Source organism: Manis pentadactyla, chromosome 7 (assembly GCF_030020395.1).
Source record: "Manis pentadactyla isolate mManPen7 chromosome 7, mManPen7.hap1, whole genome shotgun sequence".
NCBI classification, from domain to species: Eukaryota; Metazoa; Chordata; class Mammalia; order Pholidota; family Manidae; genus Manis; species Manis pentadactyla.
In genome coordinates, this window is record NC_080025.1 from 45,840,856 (window position 1) to 45,866,487 (window position 25,632).

Sequence of the window (25,632 nt, forward strand, 5' to 3'; positions counted from 1 at the left end):
GTGTGAAGATGGAGAAGAGGCAGGTGGCAAGAAGAGTTCAGATCAGATGAGGTGGAATTGAGCAGACTGAGTGACAGCCGAGTGGAGCTGTCCAGCTAAGCTGGGGAGAGAGACTCTAGGTCCTGACTTGGGGACTGGATCCCAGACTGATGGCAACCCCCATTTATGGGTACCTGGCAAATAGAAGGCAGTTGGAGGCATGTCAGTAAGCAGGTTGCACCTGAATGGCATATCCCTGTGCTTAGTCTCTCTATTCAAAAGGTCCTATACCTCAATTCAAAGCATTTTAAAACATGTATTTGATTACAAATCATCACTGAATCTGCAAAGGGGAAAAGCCTAAACTCTGTATGCTGGTATTCAAGGGTACTTTAAAATCTGGCCCTGGCCTGACACCTATTATTCCTAATAGATAATGAGTTCTCAAAGAGTTGCCTGGGGAGTCTTGTACACAACACTCTTTAATTATCTATGAGGTAAAATCATGGATGCGTAAAAACAACACACATATGGAGTGTGTATCTGATTGAAGAGTGAACCAGAAAAGCAGAAATAGTACCATGTAGATGTAGATATGTATGTATACAGATGAAGATACGTAGATGTATATATATATACACACAGACATAATTTTTTAACCATCTTATTACAGATGGCTGTCCCCCATCTGGTGCTGGAGCCCCGTGACACCAGCAGGCTGCCAGGGAGGAAGATCATAAGCAGGCTGGAACCCACAGGCTGGCGCTGGAACACTGAAATCTAGGTCTGTTCTTGCTGCCTCTGACCTTGGTAGTGTGGTGTCCTGTGGAAGCCAGGGCCTTCCTCAGCTAACTACTCAGGTAATCACTGCACACACACACACATCTGGCCCAGGAGTCAGAGAGGTGGAGGAGGAGCTAGGCAGAAGGGGCCCTGTCTCTGGCATCTTATCGACTTGTACTGGAATGCCTGAAAGACAGTGCTGCACAATGTCCACATGGCTGTTGCTACCCTTCTGCCCCTAACTCTGGGGAGGAAACCCCCTTTAGAGGCTGTCTTAACAGGAAACATGCTGGAATGGGAATCCTGGGAAGTGGAGTTCAGCTTGGCCATCACAAAGTGCAAGGTGGACCAAGTGATTTTTAGCAGAATGTAGTTTCATTTCCAGATTGCAGCTGTTCTTGAAGAAACTACCACTTGTTGATTTTCAGTAAAGAATTAAAGAAGAATAGCCACACTTATCTAAAAAGGCTGTTAAAACGCACTTCTCCTTAACAACTATCTATGCAAGCTTTCACTTTTTTTTCAAATACCTCAAACCCAAACACCTACTGCCACAGATTAGCAGTATAGAAGTGTATATAAGTCCAGCAAGACTCTAGTAAGCAGAACACTAGAGAGATCTGCAAAAAGTAAGACAGTGAGACTCTTATTTAATTATTTTTTCTGAAAAATAACTGTGTTTTGCAAAAGAGTAAGTAGGTCATTTGTATTAACATGTAATGGCTTTATTATTGTGGTTTTCAAATCAATTTCTAAATTTGTTTGAATTTCTAATACAGCAAATATCAATGCTGTAACCCACATGAACAAATTGGGAACCTTCGTCATTTCTTTATCATTAAGAATATCAAGGAGTCATGAGACCAAAATGTTTGAGAACCACCACCCGCACAATGGAGGAAGTCAGCCCGTGTCTTTCCAGTTCAGCCGCACACGTTCCTCCCTCACTGCAGCTCTCCCACTGCCTGGAAGCTCATCCTCTCCTCTTCCCCAGTGAGCTCCTTGGCATTCTTTGGGGCTCTCTCACGGTCATGGACCCCAGGAAGCACTGCCTGTATTCTCACAAAGAGGCCTTCATTCCTCGGGCAGGGCTTTAGCTAACACCTTCTGCACCCAGGACCTGGCCTGGCCTTATGCTGTTTATCTCTGTAACTGAAACATGTTACCTCCCCTGGGAGCCTAGCTGTGCCGGAGAGCCCCTGCCCCTGCCCAGAGGTGTACCGACTGAGCAGGCAGACCAGTGGGCACCGTGCACTCAGGTCTGTGCTAAAGGCTGGGATGTACATGGGAACTTGATAAAAAGAAGAATGGTGGTATTCAGAGATCCAGGCTGACACATCTCATCCCCAGGGAGTACATGGAGGATAGTTACTTTTTCTGAAATAAGATATTGCTTTTTTGAGGAATTTGGCATTTCCATCTGACCTAGGTAAAACCTGAACTATACTGTATTTTCAAATAAATGTTTTTTTCTCCTTCAGCAATATTTAGAGTGAGTGGAACTTCATTAAATATAGTTCACAGTAATTTGCCAACAAAATATCAATTGGAGGCACAGATCTATAGAGGCCAAGCATTTTGAGGAACACCACACTGGGTACACAACCTTGGGCAGCTGTCTGAACTCCAGTTCCTCATCTGTCAGATGTAAGAAATAATACCTACCCTGTAGGGCAGCTGAGGTGATTAAATAGTACTCTGACCTGGCACATACACTCTGAACATGTTTTCACTTCCCTGCTTCCCTTCTTTTCTGTCTGCTCCCCACCCCTCATCAGTCAAGGCCTCCAGTCTGGATTCAGCATGACTCCTGTATTGCTGTTTTATATCTTCACTAGACAAATTCAGAAAAAGCATAATTAAATTATTTAAGAATCCTAGAATTGGGTCCAAATTAGTGAGATTGTACTGGATTAAAAAACAATTATTTAAAAATTGAATTTTGAGATCTTTTCCTATTTTCATTGAAGTTTAACTCCATTTCCATGTCTTACATGGTCTTTCCTAATTGCCCTGACCTGCAAAGTTCTTTTACTTCTTTGAGGCTATAAATATGTATAATCCTAGCCATATACTTTAGCCCTTAGTGATATATGCTCTTATTGTTAATTGAGATTCTTCAACTAAAGCAGAAGAACTTAACATGTTCTGTGTCCCAGATGCTGTCCCAGGAAAATGTATGTAAACATGTGCACACACACACACACACACACACACACATACACACACACACACCACACACACTTGCACAGAAGAGTTAGCATGTGATTTCATAGAGCTCAAAATCCCTTAGTCAGGGAAGAAGAAATGTGATGAATTTTCCCAGTGCTAAGCAGAGATTAAATTCTCCCCTCTGTGCTGGCCAAAGGGCACACACACATAGCAGCAGATACAGACTGTAAGGTGGTGCTGGGGGGAGCAGAAGGGAGCAACACACAAGACTAGGAGGGATGTTGACCTCAGCAAGATGAAGGAAACTGGTCTGGGAGGAAACACGGGGAACAAAAAGAGGGAGTTAGTGAGAGTACAGCTAAGAAGAAAAAGAGTAAGGAATTTCTGATTTTCAGTTTTATGAGCTATAGTTCAAATCTATCTTCTTCTAAGAGGACTGCTCAGAGTCCTGAGCGAGTCACCATCCATCCACCTATGCATCCATGTTATCAATCCATTTATCCATCTATCCAACCACCCATTCACCCATTCACTTATTACATAGATATTTTGAAGTGCCTAACATGTGTCTGGCTAGGCACAGGACCCTGGTCGGGTCCAAGACAAATAAAGCATGGTTCCACACTCCAAGGAAGGGGAAAGGAAAAGGCTTAAATAGATCTTTTCCATTTAATTATCCAATGAGATAATTGCTGTAATATAACATACAAAACCTAAGTAAGGCAATATTAGAAGTCACAGAAAAAGGGGGACTTATTTGAGAGCTCTATTAAAAGACAGAAAGTAGAATCTGGGTTGGACGGAGGATGACTCTCAGCTTCTGGCTTGGGCATGCGGGTGAGTCATGGTGCTGCTGGCTCCTCAGGGTGGCCAGAGGTTGGGCAGGGTCAGAGGCCACAGGGTATGGTAGTAGTGAGAGACCCCCTCTGGGCAGGATGGAGGAAGAGCTGTTGGTTAGCTGGACAGCCTATACAGCCCAAGAAGGGGAGCCAAGCCCTGTTTCAGAGGAATGTTATTTTTAATGATGATAATAATTGATAACATTTATTGACTGTTTCTAAGGTATCTGGTACCCATGTATGGTCTCTCCTTTAAACACCCTCAATATCCAGCATTTCCTACTGAGAAATGTGAGGACCAAGGACATAAATTCCTTGCCACAGATGAAGGTGTCAGCCTTCCCCTGCTCCAAGGGAAGGCTGACTTTGTTGTGGGCCAGGGGAGTCACCACGAGGGTAGGACCAGGGGGCATGCAGCCCCTTCCCAAGGGATTGGGTCACAGTCTTCACAGGTTATCTCTATGGATTTAGAAAGAGAATTAGGAAAATAAAATTTAAGTATTGGCAGAAAACTTTGAAGAAGAGTGAGTGAAAGCGGTAGTCTCACATTCAGTTGGTTGGGCCCCAGAAGGTGCCCAGCTGGAAATTTGGGGTTTCCCCATACACAGAATGGTTTATTCTCTCTGGACCCCTGTGAAGCCCCCATCCTCCTGCTTTTCCCTACCCCCCTTCATTTCAGAGCACAGTGTTTTCTTTTCAGACAGGAAGTGGCAATTCACTCACAAGAGGTGCTTCTGATGGAAGTTACCTCTCTGTAGGGCCTGTGAAAAAGGAAGGGGTGTTGTCACTGTGACTTAAGAGGGCTGAAGCTTTCTGAAACTTTCAGGAGCCTGAGACTCCAGACACTGTCACTGATAACCATAAAGAGTTCAAAGGAACTGTGGTCAACCAACAGCAACATAAACAGCATCAGTCCACTGCCTTAGCCTACCTCTCCCTGTAAGCAGAGAGAGTACATGTTTTTCTCTGGAGAAATACCAGGGGACATCACCTCCACAGTGGTGGTCTCCATGTCCGATCCTTGGCAGCCCTCTCAAGGGTCATCCTGGCACCCAACACGAGGATGTGTTTGTCAGCTACCACGGGGGTCCACTGCACCTTTCATGAGCATGGCAGAGCCTCCACATTGGCCTTCACAGATGCAAAGGAGCCACTTGGAGCCTGGCTCCAATCGGAGGGGCTGGAGGACACCTGCATTGCTCTGTGCAGTCAAGAGCTGACTTCACTGCACTGAAGATCAGAGCTGCCCCAAACAGGCAGTGCCCAGACCTCCTTGGGTGCTGTGGCCCATCTGTGTCTGCTCCAAGGAACACACATCTGGGGATGTTTCCAGCAGGCTGCCCCTCAGGTACACAGGGGGGAGGGTATGCACTGACACCCATCCCCTGCTGTGCATGCCTACAGGGTCTTCCTCCATGCATTCTCATTCAGGAACTAGTTTGCTGCTCCCTGGGCCCCTTGGGGGAGGTCAAGATCGTTCAGGGCCACCCCTGCCCCCAGGGCACAGGGACATTACTCACGTGTTCTTCTGTCATTCTCAGAAGGTATCTTCGAAAGTCCACAGTCCCTGTGTGTATTTCACTGCTTTGTGTGTAAGGCTGACACTAGAGAGGTCCTTCTATTGTTTCAACTCATAAATTCATTATAAAATAATTCTTGGAGAGATACAGGCCACTGATTTTCTGCAGTTGTCATCATCACACTTTAACTTGTGTTGAAAGCTGAGCTTTTGGTCCTCTTGTTTTAGAAATATATTAATATTTCTGTGACCTTTACTAGATGGCAGTTGAGACATATTCTATTAAATAGCAAAACCAAGAAAACTAGTAACCTAAAATGCATATTACTGACCCTAGTTTGAAGAGCAAGTTAGGAGAGATGTCTTTTCCCAAAGGAAAGAGAAAGTCAAGGGACATGTAAAGTTCAAGTAGAATGATTATAGATTCATAGAGAGACAGACAGATGGATAGATTCCAGTACTTCTCAGACATGGATTCAGATTCACCTTCTGATATGCTGTGGTGCTCTATACACCTGTATGTTCATTATTGTATCTTGGGTAATTTACTTGAATTTTTAAAGGGATTAAAAACTCAAGTTTAGTCGGCATCTGGATGACAAACAGGTGACAGCAGGCTTCCATCTGTTCAGAATGCACAGCCGCTGTTGCCGCGGAGCAGCGCAAGCCCAGGGCACCTCACTGGCTCTGGGCCTGAACACCCCTCTGTCTGCGTCACTGGGGGCCACAGCGCCCCCTGCCTTGAAGGGAGTTATTCAGTAGCCATGAGCCTTCTCCCTGGAGGGTCCAAGCGGCAAAGTCACAGTGCTTTCACACACCATGACCACCTCATGACCACCATGTGACGTGGACGTGTAGCCAAGCCCCAGTGAGGCCGCCCCTTCCAGAGTCACGGTGAGCAGAGGGGACAAGAGGCCCAAGGTTTTCCTTAGAAACCAGCCTGGGCCTGCCCACCAGCATCTAAAATGGCTGCGATTTTGGAGTCCTTGTCTAGCTTCAGCGTATGAAGGAGGTGCCTGCATTTGTTCACAGTGGTCTTATAGACATCTCAGGAAGGACCAGCACATCTAGCTAGAAACATGGTAACTTAGTGACCCTCTCAGGGAAGACTTAACTGCATTTGTCCTCCTCGGTAACAGCTCAGCACAGAGAAAGTGGCTCTAAAGTATTAAATGTTGGGGAATATTTGTGCAATGTGCTGACTGTGGTTTGAAAGCACTGGTCTGCAGAAAGGAGACCATTCGATTGACTGATCAATGTTCCAGGGTCTCTACACCTCTGGCTGTGTTTCTCCTCTGATTCTGTATCGCCAGTGCCCAGCCCACCTGCCTGCTGGTCACCTGCCCTGAGCTTGCCATCCTACCTGGGAGCCCAGGGCTGTGGCTGGTGCAGGGCAGTGCCCCCCTGCCTAGATCCTGGACTCTCTCTGCCAAGTATCCTGCAGCCCTGGGGATCCCGTGCCTGCCATCCTCTGCTTCCCCATGCCCCCATCCCCCCACACACTGCTGAGCCTCCTCTGTCTTGTGTCTCATGGCTCTGACCATATAAGATGCATAAAAAACCATTTGCTAGCTGGAAACATAGATTTACACCAACACTTTAGGGCTTTATTTCCAGAGGGTGAATGCAAAGAAGTAAAGCTATTTTCATTTACAGTTTGCAAGACAGAACCAGTGGGGTTTGCCCTGGAAACCCACTCTGGTGATGCCATGTAGGGGTGGCACACAGGAAATCAGCTCTCTTCCTGTGTGCCTGTGAGCAGCAGGTACCATGTGCAGGATGGCCGAGACCTTTCAAAGCCAGTTCTCACCAGTGTGTGAGGAACCTCCATTTCCAGAAAGGGTTGGATGAGAGCTGCCTTGATGACAGTAATGAGAAGTATTCAAAACCAACCATAATAAAAACATAATGGGCATCGGATAAAACCACAGCACTGTGTCTGAACACCATTTGAATAGATGCACCAGGATTTATTGGCATACAAAGTCAGAAAAAAGTGCTCAACCTGATGGCATCCAGCCTTTTCATGCACGTGTATCAAAAATTTGTTGTGCATCTACTAGATGCCCAATACCCTAAGAATTAGCAGTTATTGCTCCCACAAACCTAATCTAATTGAAGAATTATCTTTTTTCAGGAAGAGCATTATTTGGGAAACCAAGGTCTTTTATGGTAAAGATGCATAATTAGTTCCATTGAATTATCCTTTAAGTATATTTGTGTACATGTGTATATAAAGGCCACCTATCTTACAACAGGAAATAATATTTAAATTTTTTTAAATGCATGGTTTTTTGAAGAAAAATTGCTGTTTAGTATACCAAGGACTTAATTTGTGTCCTTGTCTAAGTTGAGAGATTTGTCACATGGCAGTTCTCTGTAGCCTCCTTTGCACAATCAAGGTTTAATGACTTAACTGACTCCTCCTGTTTGCTTGTTGACTTAATATTGACAAGGTCCCCACAGGGTCCCAAGTTGCAGATGTCTCACACAGTGTCTCAGGGTATTTGTTGAAGGAATGAATGTGTACTGGAAAAGTGTAGATCCCCTTACATTATCTCAGGTAATTCAATTTTCAGTATTACTTGGGCTACCATTACACCTGTGCTTATGACTATAATCACAGCATTATTTCCCTCTTCCTATTAGGCAACTGTTTTTTCCCTCCCATGGGCTGCAGCTGGGAGCAGTGAGGCAGCTCACCTGGGGAGTGTGGGAACCAGGACTGGGACCCCATTCAGACTTGTTCTGGAATCCATGCTTGTGGCCAGAATGCCTCCTTGAGTCCCTGGAGTCTCATTATATGAGAATAAAGATGAGAAACCACCTTTGGAGCAGATATTTAAAAGAAAATCAATCCTGAAAATATATTTTGCAGAGAGCCATACCTGTTCCTTCATTAATTGTGGCTATTTTGCATTTTTCTTCTTTGCCTTTTATATTTGGCAGACCTCTGAGATTACCAGAAATTAAAACAATCCAGTCTACCCTAGGCTAAATGAGACAAATGGATCTAATTTAGAACATTCTTTTATTAGAACATAGTCCTGGGTTGTCAGCTTATTCCTACTGCTGGGACATTCTCACCCCCGTGGCCGACACCTGCTTCAGGCTGTCCTGTTAGGCCTGCAGCTTCCCTGGCCACGAAGACAGTTTTCACCACGGTCCGGGCTGGGGTTTTTCCTTCCTCAGACCAGCAGTCTGTTTGGTGCATGAAACACTAATGGGACCCCCATTAAACATTTGTAATGTAACCTGTGTCCTATTGCTTTCCCTGACGGTTGAAGGCTTCTCCCAACGTCATGAAGTTCTTCAAGCCAAAACAGAAAAATCTGAAGCTATGTGGAAAGTGGAGAGCAGGCACCCAACCCAGCAGACCGTGGCTCTCAGACCCCCACATGTACCACAATGACTCAGGAAGCTTCTTAGAGTATCAAATTTGAATGTGGACCCTGACCTGAGTTTGTTAGAGTCTCTAAATTAATCTAGTTATTTAATTCAACTTTGAGCTTCCTGGCAGGCATGGTAAAATGGAATCACTTTCCATTTTAGCATTTTCTATTTAGGCTAACCATATAATTTAAGTCCTGTGTGTATTATAAGCCACCAAATATTTGAAAAGATGGAGATGGGTGGCTTACATAATCCTCATACTCAGACACCAGATCTTTAGGAGGAACAAATGTTTTCCTGGAACTATATTCATAAAATAAAATTTTGCACAGTTTCCTTTATAAGGGGCTTCAAAGGGTTTTTAAGGCTATTGACCTTTTGTGCTTTTCAAATTTTCCAACTTTAAAGAAATACATATGCACTGTAGAAACATATAAAAACACAGAATAACTAATAGCATATTTTAACCTCTCCCCACATTATCCTATGGCTATGCCTATTTAAAATTAAAATAGGATAATCAAAAACATACTGTTGTAAAATCTACTTTTTGCAGATTTACCAATAATTGCATGTATATATATATATATATACATATATATATATATATTTCCATGATAATAAATATAGAGCTTTATTGTCCATTTAATGCACATATTGTGTTTAGTATATTCATGTACATGATTGTGTTAAATTTTTCTCTTAATGGGCCTTAAGTTGCTTCTAATTTCTCTGTTATGAAATGATGTAACTTCTACTTCTTTATACAAACACGTTTTCTCACTGGTGTAATTATTTGCTTGACAAAATCCTAAAAGTGAAATTGACAAGTCTAAACATATGCCACTTGGAAAAGCTGTTGAAACATTTTGCCTATGGAAAGGTGTTACTAATGTTAAGTCCTCTAGTAGAAAATAAAAATATGGATCTTTTCTCACCAGCAACTATCTGTGGGTGAAAATTGCAATTCCACAGTCATTTATTTCTCCAATACTTGGAAGGTGTAAATATTTTCTTTATTGGTGTTTGTATTTCTTATTTTTAAAATGTATTGTTAATGTTCTATGCTTTGTTTCTATTGGTGCTATCTTTTTTAAAATCCTAGGCTGCTTTTATGGTGAGGATATGAATCTTTTGTCTGACATATTTTCCCAAAGAGTCTGTATTAAAAATTTTGGTGTTATCTTTGTGTTAAAAGTAGTTATTTTTTTCATGATTCTGGGCTTTAGTAGCCTCTTTGGAAAAACTTCCCACTATCCCCACCTTATAAACCAATTCTCCTGAATTACCAGGTAACCTAAGGTTGTAAATTGTCTATTTAAAGTTGTATTCCAGGAGCAGTTTACTTTTGTTTTATGCCTGAGTGTCTTGCCAGTGGATTTCAGCCCCAGGCAAGTTTGCTATGGATTCAATGTGACCAAAGAAATTGACAGCAAAACGTTCTTTGGGGTGAAGGGATTTATTACCCGGCTTGTTCTCGGGCAGTAGGTCGAGCACTAGCGTCTCTGCCTCTGCCCAGAGCACTGGACCGAGCTCTCTATCTAGTCCAATAATAGCTTATTGCCTACAGGTGTGGAAGCAATAGCCTAGCAACAGGCCAGTTACATCAACAGGTTGTTTAAGTTCAGAGAGGATCCTGGCCATAGGAACCCCAACTTCCCCACAGTGAGATATTCTGTTTTGCTTTCAAATAGTTGCCTTAGTATCATCTATTGAAAAAAATCTATCCCGTATTCAGGGGTTTCAAATGATTTCCTCTTCTGCCCCATCATGCATATCATATTTTGATATTACTGTACTTGTGTAATATATTTACACTGGAATATCCTTATATGGGCTAGAATAAGCTAATTGGCATGCATTTCCTCTGCCAGGTGAACTCTCTAATATTTCCTAACAATATCTTCCACCCTAGTTTTATACAAACTGCAGAGGGGCTCAGGGTTTGGGTCTCATCTGTGGGGATAAAGAAAAGCTGAGAGAGTAACATTGTGGGAAGCCTGTGTTTTGGTGCTAATCAGAGGGCAAGGGGCTAATCTAAGGAGGTGTGGGCATGTTGGTTCCTGGTATGTTGGATTAATCCATGAGCAGAACACAGAACTTGGAGAGCAGATGCATATCCCTAAGGCTAGCTTCCTTGATTTTTATAACTTTCCGGTGAACCGCTAATCGTGGAGACCCAAATAACAGAACTCACACTCACATGTAAGAGCCTGGAACTGGTGTTTCCATGTTGCCCTTGGATTCTAGATCTGTGGTAAGCAGGATTTGCAGCTTTATATTTGCAGGTGAGAAGTCTGACCTACTTATGGCACAAACGGAGAGGTGTAATCTTTGTTCCTCTAGATGTGGCCCAGGGAAGCTGCAGGCGAAGCCAACATCCTTCTAGAAGCAGATCTGGAGGTGCTAAGTGCTCTGATGTATGTCAGATCATCTGCACTGTGGAGGATGAAGCCAAGTATCTTAGCCTACAGAATGGTAAGATGAGGAGTTACTGGTGTCCTGCGGTAGAAAGTCCCAGAATGATGAACATGTACCTCAGAGTTTGAGCCTCCTGATGAAGTGGCCTGCCAGGGATGTTTACCACAAAATGTGATCTCAGGTACCTGCATTAGTCTCTTCCCTGGACAAGGCTAATTCTTCCCATTTGGGTAAGAATCTTCCAGCAATGACAATTTTTGTTTTGGTCTGATTTTTTAAAACAAAATTGTACCTGAAAATAATTAGGCTGCACTCTCAGGTCCAGGTGAAGTCATTCCTTTTCCTTGAAGTGGGTCAGCTCCCCAGGATGGATGGATGGATACCTTCCTGTTTGTCTTTGCAAAAGGCAGCTCGCAGGGAGGGTCTGAACAGTCAACATCCAGGTCTGTGGGGCTGTCAGTTGAGGCAACACATGACCCCAGACAAAAACAGCTCATTTTGATCTTCAATGGAATAAGCTGGGTTGAAGTACCCCCAAAGGATTTACACATTTGCCTGGAGTTCGGTGGGATCACTAGCTCATTCTGAATCCTTTGGGAAGAGAAGAAGGCAGGAAGAAACCTGAGAAACACGGGGGGGGGGGGGCGGGGTTTGGGGGGCTGTCTTGTTCCTGTTTATTTTATTTTTGAATAACTCAGTGAATATCATCCAGTGTATGGAGAAATAGAGTTGGGAGGTATGATTAGCTAAATGCAGAAAGCCTGGGTTCTAGTTCTAACTCTGCTAATTATTAGTTGTGCAGTCTTAGATAAATACTTCACTTCTCTGAGCCTTAGTCTGCCTATTCATAAATAGGTATTTGGAAAATGCCTGATGGGGGTTGCAGGAAGAAGTGAGCTAAGGTTTATGAAAGCATTTTGTAAACTCTAACTGGATCTACAGATATGTATACACACATATAAATAAACTTTACGTATATACAAATATAACTGCATTTGGGAGGCCAGAGGGATCCTGCACAGCCCACATATGACTTGAATGGTTCTGGAGAGAGTGCCCTGTTTGATCGAGGCCCAGACAAGCCAGACACTGACCCTGATGTGGACACGAGTGGTCACTCCTGCCCCCTGACCCTCATGGAGCCTGGGAAATGCTCTCTCTCCAAAGGAGAAATACTGCAGTCAGGCAAAGGGGTGGGGGGGTTGTCCTTTACCACAGATGTTGTGTCCTATGTGAAAAGAGCAAATGCCACTTTCTCTTTTGGTCACTCAGTTTTCTCATTAACAATATATGGGCTTTTGTCTGGATAATCTGTGATCTATGTTCTATGCTTGTAATCCCTGCATTCACTTGGGCAAGACATGTGTCCTTTAGGTAGACCTGGCTTTCCAACTCTAAAGAGTAATCTTCTAAAAGAAAGCCCCTGCTGCTGATGGCTTCCAGGAAACCTTGTCTGCCATTGTGGAATGTTGGCAAGTGACTGGGGCTGGGGTCCAGGACTGTGGATAAAGTGAAGGTTCCTGTGGCCAGGATTCTCACCTGGCCCTGGTTAGCTAGCTCACTACACACATGTGGGCAATACATCATTATTGACTCTATGTAAAGAGCCCCGCCTAGTGCTCTGGGCAGCACAGTGTCATGGCTGTAAGGCTGCAGGAGAGCAGAGCAGAGTCTGGAGTGGTGGCAGTGCTGAGGACAGAGACTGGGATGGCTGTGCGGGTAGAGAGGTGCAAAGGCAGAGACTGGCTTGCTGTGTGCAGACTCACTCTGAGTGGACAGGATTCTAGTGATTGACCTGCCACCATGGAAATAAAGTTCTGTAGAACCCTTTCACCCCAAGAACATTCTACTGTCGTTTCTTTGGTCACATTGAATCTAGAGTGAACTTGTCTGGGGCTGAAACCCATTGGCAAGTCAAGAACGCTCAACCTCAGGCAGAAAAGAGCACCAGGCCTTGTCCAACTATTACAGACACACTTGGAACACGCCCAGGCCTTTTATTCCCATCATGCAGGGAGCATGTTTACAAGCGTCACTCAGCGGGCAGCCCTTTTCAGTAGCCCACTGTTTCCTTTTCCTTCTGACTGAAGAGATTGTAGGGTTTTACAGTTGTGACCATTCGAGACAGCGGCGCTTGGTGATGGAAGAGGTCAACTCCCATTTCTTTCCTTAAGACCCTATAACAGGGTGGGGGAAGAAAAGAAAAAAATGGCACTTTACAAACTAAACATAAAAGCATATAGTCTCATCTATTCTTCAACTAATGACAAAGATGTATGAGAGAGAGGGTTAGAGTAGAACATAATAGACCAGGAACAATTAATCCTTGTACATATTGTTTCATTTACTTCATTTATTTGCATTTAGTTTCACTATTGCACCATATGTACTATATTGCAATGTTTTGTGATTGAAAATCTGCCCTGTGCCTAGAGTTACAGAAACTTAGGTGCTAAGAATACAGAAAATGCAGCCGAAAGGAGGTACCCACTGGTCACCATACAAAGGCTTTGTGGGTGTGAGAGAGCACAGGGGTAGAGTACTAATATCACGGGCACCTTAGTTTGCTTATTCATTCAGCAGGAATGAGGCTCTACCAAATGTGTTGTGAGAATTAAAGAAAACAACCATAAGAATGTAGAAGAGTGTATGTATGATGCTCTCCCAGCCCCGTTTATGCCCAGAGGGAGCCGTTCCAGCGTGGACGCATACCACTGTGCCAGCTCTCTTGACAAGCAGCACAGCCTTTAGCAGTTTTGCTGTGAATTTGCTGCTGAGTCACACATGCACACAATGGGATGTTTGTGGCAGAAGTGACAGTGCACAGCAACTGGATCTAAAGTGGTTTGTTTTTATGTTATTATTATCATGAAGTCATAACTTTTTTTGTGAGGTTATGGGAAATGGCAGCTGAAGGGAAACTCAGACTTCTGTTAAGGCTGCACCCTGGAGTGAGGGAATGCACAGGGAACGTGCAGGACCATGATGGACAACAGGCTGGAGGGAAGTGCCTGTGCGTGCATGTCCTGCTCTCGAAATCGGGGTTCACCCCCTGCCCATCACTTCAAATCTTTCCCAACAATCTCTTACTTGCTATCCTGCATCTCATCTCAGTATCAACCTAAGGTCCTGTTGAGTGTCCTGTACACCTCCCTCAAAATGTGTTACGGGAGCACAGGGCCCTCAATCCTTGGCACTGAGACCAAAGCCTGACGTACTGAACCCCAAGCCGCCACCACAGCCCGTCAGCTGTAGGCACCACAGCGAACGTGCTCTGCAGGAGGACGTTTCAGCAGCCCCTGGCCTCCCGGCCCTCTGAGCTCTGGCCCCAAGGGCATTTCACTGACAGACTGCAAGGGGCGGAGGAGAGGAGGGCGTGGAGACAGTGAGAGAGGAGTTTGCTCTTAGAGTTCAGAAGTGAGTGGCAGAGGAGAGAGGCAAGATGGCAGCTTGCAGGGACCCCTGGGATTTCCATAGCCGGAAATTTTCAGGTCCTATCTAAGCAAGCAGGGAGGGAGCTTTGTGAAGAGGACCAAGAGCTTGGCAGGAAGGATGAACCATCTAGAAAAGTGAGCAAGAGCTTGTCTCTCCAAGAGGAAAGGTGGTGGAGGAAACAGGTCCAATGGGGAGGGGGGGGAGGGGAGGGAGGGGAGAGGGAGACCCGGGGAAGGGCCAGCGGAGAGGCCAGGCACCGGAGAGGCCAGGCACCGGGTGGATGGTTGGAGAGGGACCCGGGGAGGGAGATGGGCTGCAGGGCAGTGTGACTATGGCGGTGGTGGACAATGCGGCTAATAAAAGGGGTGCAGTACGGAGGAGCAGCAAGAGGGGGCAGCAAGAGGGGGCAGCAGGAATGCACAGGGAGCCCGCGCACAGACTGCTTCTTAGAAACAACAGGAAAAATTGCGTCAGGTTAGGCAGATATGATCAGGAGGAAGTCAGCTCATGAAGTTCTCATGATACTCATCAGGGAGAGGCCAAGACTCCCACTTTCACTGGAAATTTTTAGCAAAAGACATTAAATGTAGTGTCACAAATATGAGAGGTGCTGCTTCCTGGTGGAGAATCTCAAAGGCCTGATTTTCTCTGCTCACAAGGTCCAGGATCGATGCAGACCATTGGCCTTTCTGCTACAGGGCCTGTCCTTATGTCCCGAGAGCGCTTTGTAAAATTTACAGGCCCTCTGGGGTGCCCTCTGGGGGATGTGGCAGCTGAACCAATGCAAGTCCACCGTTTAGCTGGTGACACATGGTGGCTGCCACTCGGTGTTTCCAGAGTCTATGTGCCCCCCAAGAACAGGAATTCCAGGGAAACCATCTCAAAGGGTTCCCAGGCCCCACCTGAGAGCAGGTGAGAGCTATCTGTGCAGTGGGGTGGTGGGGGTGAGCCTGTGCAGGCATCCACAATGGGCTTGATTCTGACCATGAGCATGGCCAAAATACCCAAGTTCCTTCCTCAAACAGTAATAGTAGTAGTAACGACGCAGTGACACCGGTAACTGTGGCAGTAATGAAGTACCAGTGGAGGAGTTTTCCACTTAGAAAACCAGATTTCTCTGAACAGGATGAGGAACAAAGAGTAGCTAGATTACAGGGCTAAGGTGATGACCTAGGCTACCAGGATGTCAGGGATGAGGTCTGAGATATTTGGGGGGATGAGCTGGACTGTGAACACACAAGGCAAGGGAGCAGAAACGCTTGCCTTGGCGCTGAGCAGACTTTTTTTTTTTAATATGTCAATTACAGTTATTTTTATTTTTATTTATTTAATTTTTTAAAATTAAGGTATCATTGATATACAACCTTCACATGAGTGACATTGTGGTTTCAACATTCACCCATATTATCAAGTCCCCCCACACACCCCATTGCAGTCACTGTCCATCAGCGTAGTCAGATGCTATAGAGTCACTGCTTGTCTTCTCTGTGCTACACTGCCTTCCCTGTGACCTACCTATATTGTGTGTGCTGATTATAGTGCCCCTTAATCCCCTTCTCCTTCCCTCTCTAACCCCTTCCCTTTGGTGACTGCTAGTCCCTACTTGGAGTCTCTGAGCCCAGGTAGACATCTTTGAATAGGGACCCTCCTCCATCAGTAACTGTCCAGATTCTGACCATCCCAGCCTTTTCTGGACAGTAAGTCTACAGGACACATATAGGGTGTACTGAATTTGGACATTGTTTCTTTAGGTCTTTCAATGAAATAAAATATGTTGTCTAAATTTCCACCAGTCCTTCCTTTGCAAATTGACTTGTGACTTTTGAAAATATGTCTTGAGAGAAAACAGATTGAATGCAAACTATGAGCCTAGAAAGCCAATGACCTTGCTTTTCATCAGATGGCCTGGAGATCCTAGACAATCATCAAGCTCAGACTTTAGGTCAGTTGACAAAGCCTTGCGCAGCAGGGCCCTCACCCTCCTTCAGTCACTGCTTTAGAACTAGGTCACAGCCCATGGGATGAGGTTGGCTCTCTGCTGGTGTGCAGAGACAAGTGGTGCTGGGGAGCTGCCCCCCAAGAGTCTGTGATCACATGCTGAGGGGCTTGTCTCTGGGGGTTCCCCGGAGGGAGGAAATCTCTGCCCCCACACAGCCACCACTTCCTCTGAGAAGGCTGCCTTAGTGCCCCACACAGACCGCTGGTGCTTGTGTATGCCTCAGTTTCCTCATCTGTCAAGCAGAAGAGAAAGAGTGCCTTCCCCACAGGGTTGCCGTGTTGATGAAATAAGGTAAGAGTGTGCTTGGCCAGTACATGTGGCTCTTTTTGGGAGGGCCCTTGTCATCTCTGCTATAGATGCTTATTTCTTGCTCTTTGCTCTGAGCTCCTTACAAACTGCGTCTAATTCTTGTGGGTTTCTGGAGCACCATAAACATTTGTTGACCTGTTGGAGGAACATAGGAATAGGCCAACAAACACACACGTGAATGAGAGCGAATGCACAGCTGTACGAACTGTAAACCTCTACTCAGGAGTCCCTCATGGTTGCTGCCTTTGGACACATTTAACAAGAGGCAGGACCCCTCTTGAAGGTCACCTCCTCAGAAAGCCCTCCCTTACTGCCAAACTACATTCCTGCCCTGCCCAGGCATTTTCCACTGCATCACCCTTCCTTTTCTCCTTCAATGCACATATCACTCTGTAAACTCATTTATTTCTTCAGTTTCTTGGGCACATCTTTGCTGTTTTTCACACCAGAAAACAAGTCCCAGAGATACATGATCTTTTTTGCTCAACCCTGCATACTAAGAGCATTGAACAGTCCTGCAGTCCTGGCCTGGATTGGATGCTTAATAAATGTTCAATAAATGAATGGATTCTCTACCCAAATGAGAACTGCTCCCCACACCTCTAGTCACATACTGACCTATGAGGAGAGTTTATTCATTTGCGTGAGGCCAGCATCTGGACCCAGTTAAGACTGTATCTGCATCTTCAAAACTGTGTCATCTTATATGCAAGGCCAGGACTTCCATCAAATGCTTTCATATTTGAGTTATAATGAGCAATAATGTGCCGCTCCTGACAAGCAGCTTGAAATAACGGAGTCTGCAATAACCTTCTATCTAATGTGTCCTGTTTTCAATTTGCTAAACGGCATTAAAAAATACATGTGACTTTCAACAGAATGTTGTCTTTGATGAAAAATAAGGTGGTTATTCACAAGAAGTAAATGTGTCTCTCATGTGGCATGTTCCATGCCTCCAAGCCTGTTCTGATGACAGTGCAGAGGACGATACCTGTGCAAAGCTAAGGGTCTAAGAGGCAGAGACGCTGTTCCCCTAATATGCTTTAAGTATCTTCATACCCTCCTTTCAGCAACAGCAATGGGAAAATGAACTCTTCTGTCTTTTTGGGCTTGACATAGCATTTTTTAAACAATATAAATTTACTCTTAGTATTTAATTGTTCTTTAATGAGAAAACCATAATTAGTCCCACTCCCTAACCCCCACCCTCACCTGCCCACCAGTGTATCTGGGCACATTGAGTAATAAGTCTCATACTTACTGGTGCACTTCTGAGTCTGGTGATGGCCTTGTTGATGGAATATCAGAATTTGCTGGATGGGTGGCTGTGAAATGAATCTTACCAGTGTATCCTGGAATATTTGCAGACCTGAAGGAAAGAGTTAAAAAAGGGGAAGAGAGGAAATGAAAATAGTGATTTGGGAAATCTTCATGGTCCTGCAGCGTCCAAATATGAAAATATAAAGGACGACGCAGTCTGATGGTTTTGTCCTGTGCAAGGTCTGGAAACTGGGCTGCCAAACAGGAGAAGGTGCAGTAAGGGGGCACATAGATGCTGAGATGTGTAGATAACAGCTCGACTCCAGGACTGAAGAAACTTATTTCAAGTCCACATTTGCCTATTATTTGAATTTGCATGTATTCTACATACATAATTCACTGCTGAGCTGTTTCCTAATGAAAGTAGACATGCATTTTTTATAGAACAGCAGACATGTGTCTCATTCATGCCTGTAATTCTGACCCCAATATTAGTGTGCACACAACTGTGTTTTTTAAATAATATTTTATTCTTGCCATCATTAAGGTTTACTGTATTACTAATTTCACATAATTTCCTAACTTGCATAAATTTACACAAGCATTGGTTTGTTTAGTTCAGTTCCACCCACTCTTCTGCTTCCCCTGCTCTCTTCCCTGTGAGGGAGGGGACAGCCCCAGGAGATGTGGGAGGGTTTTTAAGTGTGGAAATCAAATCTCGCTCTGTATGCAAGCGAACATTCAAAAGAAATACTTTAATAGATGTTGAGAAGAGCGGGAAGAGCAACTACTCTTTTTGCCACTTTTGTAGCATACGGAGTGCTTTGCGTGGCTGCTTCCTGAGGGAGAGGTGAGGGCCTCATGGGCTCTGTCCTGGGTGCTGCTTCAGATGTGGCCTTGGCCACTAGGAAGAACATAGGATCTAAACTGCATTTCAAGGAGCAAGAAGACACTGTGTGCACAGGGCAAGGCTCCCTCAAATGGCACATCATCTTTGTGGAATGCAGCTCTTGGTGTCCTTCCTGTGCTACGGCCTTAGCCTATCAGGCCTGCTTTGCAGGGAGTGTGGAAAGGGCTAGACATCTGTTTGCCACTTACACTCACTCAGCATTTGGCCCTTCCCAGCTGGGGCCCTTCTGAGAGCACAAGATCTCCTTGGCCCTGTTCCTTATTCTAGACTGATGCTCTGACCAAATGCAAGGTAGCATCAGTAACCAAAGCTCTGTCAAAGGAGAAGGAATGGTTTTGCTGTGGATCTCTTGGTTATATCTGTGCCCTTTCCACATCTCCAATAAGCTGAAGAAAACCTCCAGAACTATTTACCTTGGGATCAATTTTCAAAATCTGGAGCTGCAGGGAGCTTGCTCCTTACAAATGTCAGGGGACAGGGCAGAAGGGGCACTGGGGGACAGTGAAATGGAGTGCACTCAAGAGTTAGGACTTGAATTCAGACCCCTTGATCCCACTCATCAGCTCGGATCTGGGTGGAGGTCGTAACCTATCGGAGCCTTACCACCTCAGCTCCAAAAGGGAGGTGATTATTCCATTCTCAAGGACATGGGCAAGAGCCTACGTGTGAATGAAAAAAAGGTAGCAGTTCATATTAAAGCCCCTTGGTGTCCTTCCATGCAGGGATTAAGTGCTGGCCTCAGGATGGTGAGGAAAGATGATGTCTCAGGCAGGAACTATGCTAATAAATTTCCTCTGCCGCCTCTTCCAAGCGTAGGGCTCTCTGACTCCACAGGGGTGACACTCGCTGGCCGTAATGTCAGGAGACACCTGATGCTAATAAAGCAGAGGGAAGTTTCATCCAAGACAGCAGCACAGAAAACAGTGCAAGTTACTGGATCTTGTGGGACTAGGAAAAAAAGGTGGCTAGAGAGAAGGGGATGCCCCCTGCACCAGGAGCCAGGCCTGGATCCTGACTCAACCCTTCAACCAACAGGGAGATTTTATTCAAGTGAGGAAAGCCCTCTGGGGCTCAGCTCAGCCAACTGCAGCCAGGAGATAACACCCCCAACCTCTTAGGGGCACTCAGAGGTTAAAGGGACTAAGTGAATGAGCTAGCAGCAGGCAAATTTTAACACTTAGTAGGCGCTCAACTAATTTTAGTTGAAATATAAGACTTAAAAAAATAAAGACATTTACCAAATAGGAGCTTGATAGGTGGAGAACACAGAGTTTATACAGTACAGGCAGCTGTAAAGATGTTAAGACAGTGGTTTCCAAGCGTTTTGCACACTGAAAACTCATGGGGATTTTCTAAGGGTAGCCATGTCTGACCCCCTCCCCCCGACACTCTGATGTCATTGGTAAGGGGTGCGACCTGGGAGCTGGGGTTTTCAGAAGCTCTCCAGGTAATTCTAGTGTGCAATGAAGTTTGGAAGTCTCTGTTTCTGAGTTACGGGTTCACACTTGTTGGTGGGGCTAGTGAACCGGAGCTGCCAAATTCTAGGCAGTGCCCTTTAGGATTTCTGGGAATTTTCTTGAAGTGTAGATGTATGTCAGAGAAGTGACAAAACTTGGGGCAAAATTATTCATGTGTATGAATTAAAGCTTCCATGCATGTTACAGAGGAAATCCCCTTCCTCTGCGTGAGAGGTTTTTTCCACCGCCCCTAAAACACCTGCAGAATTAAAAATGCTCTGAAGTTGTAGGCTTCCATTAGAGCAGCGAAGAAGTCCAAGATGGAAGCAAGCGGCTTGTCAATCCTGAGAAGGGTTTGATAGGCAGCATCACACAGCTGTATGTGCCTCGTGGAGTACAGGTTATGGATGCTAAATGGTATTCTATATTACATTATAATGATATTATATCACATCATATCTAATAATAACAAAGCATGAACTACTAGACTGAATTAAAGATAAGCTGCTTAGACTTGAGAAACGAATTCAATTGCATAACAAACTGCCAAATATTTGAAAACGAAAGTCCTCACCCACACTGCTTCTAAATCTATTCCATTTAACCCTTTTGCAGGGACATCCCAAGGGGATTTTTTCCACCTTATATGCAACATGATGACCTTATATCAAGAAGATATAGTCTCTGGGGGATACCCTGCAGACCTGCTGCTTATGGGTGACTTTCTTTTGCAGATGGAGAGAGCAAAGCTCTCAAAGATCCTGAAATGTACAGACTTGCAAATGGGTTTCCAGGTTAGTGTATGTTCACCACCACCACCACCCCCTGACCCCATTTAGAGAAAGCAGAGAGAAGCAGGAACCCATTTAAAGACAAGAAGTGTCTCTGTTTTTGTCTTTGCTCCAGAGCTTTTAGTCCTTTGCACCCCAATTCTCAAAATAAGCTTGGATTTTGTTCACTACTGGGTAAATTTGAATAAATTATTCCCTAAGTTTACAACTAATTGGTTTTGCTCAATGAAGCATAATAAAATAGGAATTAAATAACTCCAGAATATAAGGAAGTTCAGTAAATCAGTTAGTAAAAGGGAGCACAGATGGGGTATAATTAAAAGCTCAATAGAAAATAAAGAAAACATGGGAAAACCATGTTCTATGCAGAATATAGATGGTGTCTACGTGGCTCAGAATGTCAGCACACACTCAGTTTCTTGCTGTGACTGCAGACAGGCCTCACACTCACTGAGTGTGACTGTATCCCAGGTGCCCTTTCAAATGCTTACATGAGCTGACTTACTTCATTCTCACAAGACCCTGTGTCATAGGCCCTAGAATCAAGCCATTCTATAGATGCAGGAACCAAGGCTTCAGAGAAAGTCCAAGCAACATGCTCAGAGCCAGCCAAGCTGTAGGTGGCAGAACTGACTCCGACCCAGGAGGCCTGGATGGGGAAGGCCCCAGTGCCTTCCAGCCTCGCCAGGAGAGCTTCTAGGCCCAAGTGGATGCATTTATTCAGGGTGTGCATGTCAGTGCAAGCTCAAGTCAACTTCACTGTCTTTCCCTGAGAACCCCTCTGTGTCAGGCACAGATCTCCGCAGAACCCATGCATGCTTGGCTTCTGGCAGCTGTCATGTTAGTGAGTACATGATTAAAATGCACATGTAGGGGTTGAAGGAATCTCAGTGGGGCAAAGACCACTGATTCGAAGTGAGTGGGGCTGGGTGAGAGGGAAACAGAGGAGGCAGGAGGCAGAGTGAACCCGGGGCTGCCCCGCCAGCATGTGACTTGAGGTGCAGACCTGAAGCTGTCTGGGCTACACTCTGCCAAGGATCAGGGGGACTTGCTTCCCTCACAGCGGTGGGGTTATGTCGCCTGGGTAAAGTGCTGGCTTAGTGCAGGTGTGGGGGAGAAGGTGGCGGGCTGGGGAGGTGGGGAGGCGGGAGGGCTCATAGCAGGGGTCAAGGCTGGGCCTTGGGGAGGGGGAGGGAAGGGGGCCTGCAGGGAACACTCCAGGGGGCTCAGCTGGAGGGAAAAAGAAGCCAGGGCTATATGAGCCTTGACTCATTTGCTATTACTGTTTGGTGAGAAAAACAAATCAGACCAGAGTCATTTTGGCCATTGGACTGTGTTCCTCTCACTATTGTTAAGACATTGTGGCACCAAGATTAGTTCAGGAAATACAATATTATTATTATCATCATCTAGTCAATATATTTATTCTTTCTCTGTTCTCAGAAACTTCCCCTCTTCCTTTTGGAAGGGGGCATGGGAATGACCCACGGCTCCCTTTTAGAGCTGAGCTGCAGCCCTGGAAGACTTCCTGGCCAGAGGCAAGTCCGTGTCCCTGCAGGTTTAAGGCCTCGTGTCCTTTGGGGACTAGGAGGCTTTTCTCTTAGATGTTCATGAACTGAGTGATCTGGGGCTCTTTACACTGTACTGCAACCTCAGCCTCTTCATCTGTAAAATGGGGGTAGAACCTGTTTCCGTAGCTCTGGCCTCATCACCCTATTTTGAAAATCAAATGCACATGGATGTGAAAGTTCTCTGAAAAGGCAGAAGTGTCTCTGATGTAAGGAACTACTATTCATAGCCTCATTCTTTAACCTGGGCTGTGGTAAGATATTTTTTTAAAGGTGCAACACACCACAGCGCCTGGCAGGAAGGCCCCTCTGCCGTCTCAGACCTTGGCCAGCGCCTGCCTGGGACCATCTTGAATACTTGTTATTGGCAAATGTTCGAACCAGAGATGACCGAGGTAAAGGTGCCACTGAGAGGAACTGTGTGAAGTCTTAACATAAAAGACTGTAACCTGGCAGACCACAGCCCAGTGGAGGTGCCTGGCTGCTTGGGAAAATGGGCCTTGTTGTCTGTAAAGCACCGGGCACGGGCCTGGAAGGCACAGGCTTGAGGCTGGCTTCCTCCCCCTCTGTTGTGTCATCTGGGCATGAGTCTCTCTTTGGGCCTCAGTTTCCTCACTGGTACAACAAGGAGCTGGACCAGGTGAGACACACATAGGTCAGATCCCAACTAGTTCAACAGTTAGGCCATCGCAAAGGAGAGGGCAGTGCCGGCAGCCACCTCCATCTTCTCAGCACAGGGCAGGATCCCACGCTTTGGGGTCCTGGATTTGCACAGATTTGCTGTTACACATCATTCCATAGGTAGGTCTAAAATGATTAAGTAAACTTCTCTTCCACCTTGTTCATTAAATTCTTGCAAAGAATATGGCTCTTGTACTCAAGAGAAGGATAAAAAAATCAGATTTGGAAAAAAAGGGGGAATCCTTATTTGACACTTTTGTTTGACACAGATTGTAAGTGAGGAATGACCTTGCATCACTTTAAAAAAATTCCTAAACAGCACCTGTCCCAGTAAACTGCCCATATTTGTTGAAGAGACAAAAAAAGCTGTTTATCCTGAGCTTCAAGAATTCCTGTTGAACCCAGTGGATATTATGAAGTCTTCTTAGTTCCTAAACTAGCCTCCAGTTAGAAGTTAGACACTGCAGTGGAAAGAGCATTATTATTTTGAGTTTCTTAACTTTGAATGATTTTTAACAACTGGGAAAACCACCAAATTAGAAAATATTTTAGTTTGAGTGAGAAAACTCATGCAACAATTCTATATTTAGGGATTTTTTCTCAAGAAATGCATGAATAACTGTGTGAAGGTGTATGTAGAGGTTGTTCATTGCTGTATTGTTTATTATAGGAAAATATTTAGTAAGTACTTGGACTACATAAAGTACAATATACTCTTGTATTAAAATATCATGCAACCATCAAAAAGATTTTAATAGCCCTGCATAGTGTCAGGGAAAATGTCCATTGCATATTTCAAACACACACACACACATACACACACACACACACACACACACACATTCACCCCACCGAGTCCTGCACACACAGCAATATACATATACCTATACATTGCAAACATTCTGCATGCTTGGTACAAAGTCTAAAAATTATATCAAACTTCTAATATTGGGATTGGAAATGGAAGAGAGACTTTTCTCTTTACACTTTAAAAACATTTGAATTATTTTTACAGTGAAAATATTTGGCAGAAAAAAAGATGTTTGGTGAGCTTTACTGCATTGAAAGTGGGCATGAACATTGAATGTAAATCCTGGTTCCACTGTAAATTTATATAATACCTCCAGAAAAATCATTTAGCAAAATGCTTAAGAATGTTTATATATTTGACCCCATGATCCATTTCAAGGAGTCTCCCTTAAGTAAAAAATTCCAAATCATGAAGATGATTCATATAAAAAGTGTTTGATAGGGTTACGTATCATAACAAAAAAATGGAAAAAATGTACTAGGTAACCTAAATGAACTAATGAGTGAGAGTACATCTACACAAATAAAAATTATGAGACTTCATAGCAACATGTACCCATGATGTTGTGATGGTAAGGTGGTTAAAATTTTATTTCTAGTATTAAATTATCATCTAGCTATAGAAACCTACAGAAGTAAGACTAAATATGCATATGACAGATGGGAATATGCCAAAACCTTAATAATGGCTGTTTTTTGTGTGAGAGGTTAGTTATTTTTCTTGTTGTTAATTTTGCTGTCTTCTATAATGATCAGATTTAGTTCTACAATGACTTTAAAAAACTATTTATCAAACTACTAGTACGTTCATATCCAATAGAAAAAACACTGATATTGTCAGATTACTTGGTGACCGGAAAACAAAATCAGTCAATGAGGGAAATTTGAAAAGCATTTGTCCTTTAGGGAAGCAGTGATTCCAGTGGTGGAACCACCTGGCCAAGGGTCAGTGGCCTCGACTCTGTCTGAAATTTGGCTTCTACTGAAGGGGCAGGGAATGGTTTGGCTTACCCACCGTGATTAAGTATCATGAATTATGAAGGGAATCCTCAAGATAATATCATAAAGATATTTATCTTTAAGCTTAAGATGAGGAATTAAAGGAAGAGTCATATTTGCTTTTGAATAGGATGGTATTTAATTCTCTACTTCACGAAAAGTAAGTTTATGGTGTTCCTGGGTTTGTGACTTTATGCAAATAACATCTTGTATTGGTTTTTAGCTACACGCGGTATGGTAGAAACAACATAATATTTTGTTTAGAGATTAATATGTATGTAGTAAAACTACAAAGCATAGCAAGCAA

The 25,632-nt window shown here is 44.4% G+C and overlaps 1 protein-coding gene across 1 annotated transcript in view; it reads right to left on the reverse strand.

Annotated features, from left to right (window-relative positions):
• Nucleotides 1-13,130: 13,130 nt before the first annotated feature.
• Nucleotides 13,131-25,632, reverse strand: part of SPMIP7 (sperm microtubule inner protein 7) — a 52,005-nt gene continuing 39,503 nt past the window's right edge. Inside the window, exons 8-9 of the mRNA XM_036918996.2 lie at nucleotides 18,111-18,218; nucleotides 13,131-13,283 (exon numbers count right to left, since the gene is read on the reverse strand). Coding sequence (XP_036774891.2) covers nucleotides 13,160-13,283; nucleotides 18,111-18,218 — 232 coding nt within the window. The 3' untranslated portion in view covers nucleotides 13,131-13,159. The remainder of the gene's footprint in view (nucleotides 13,284-18,110; nucleotides 18,219-25,632) is intronic.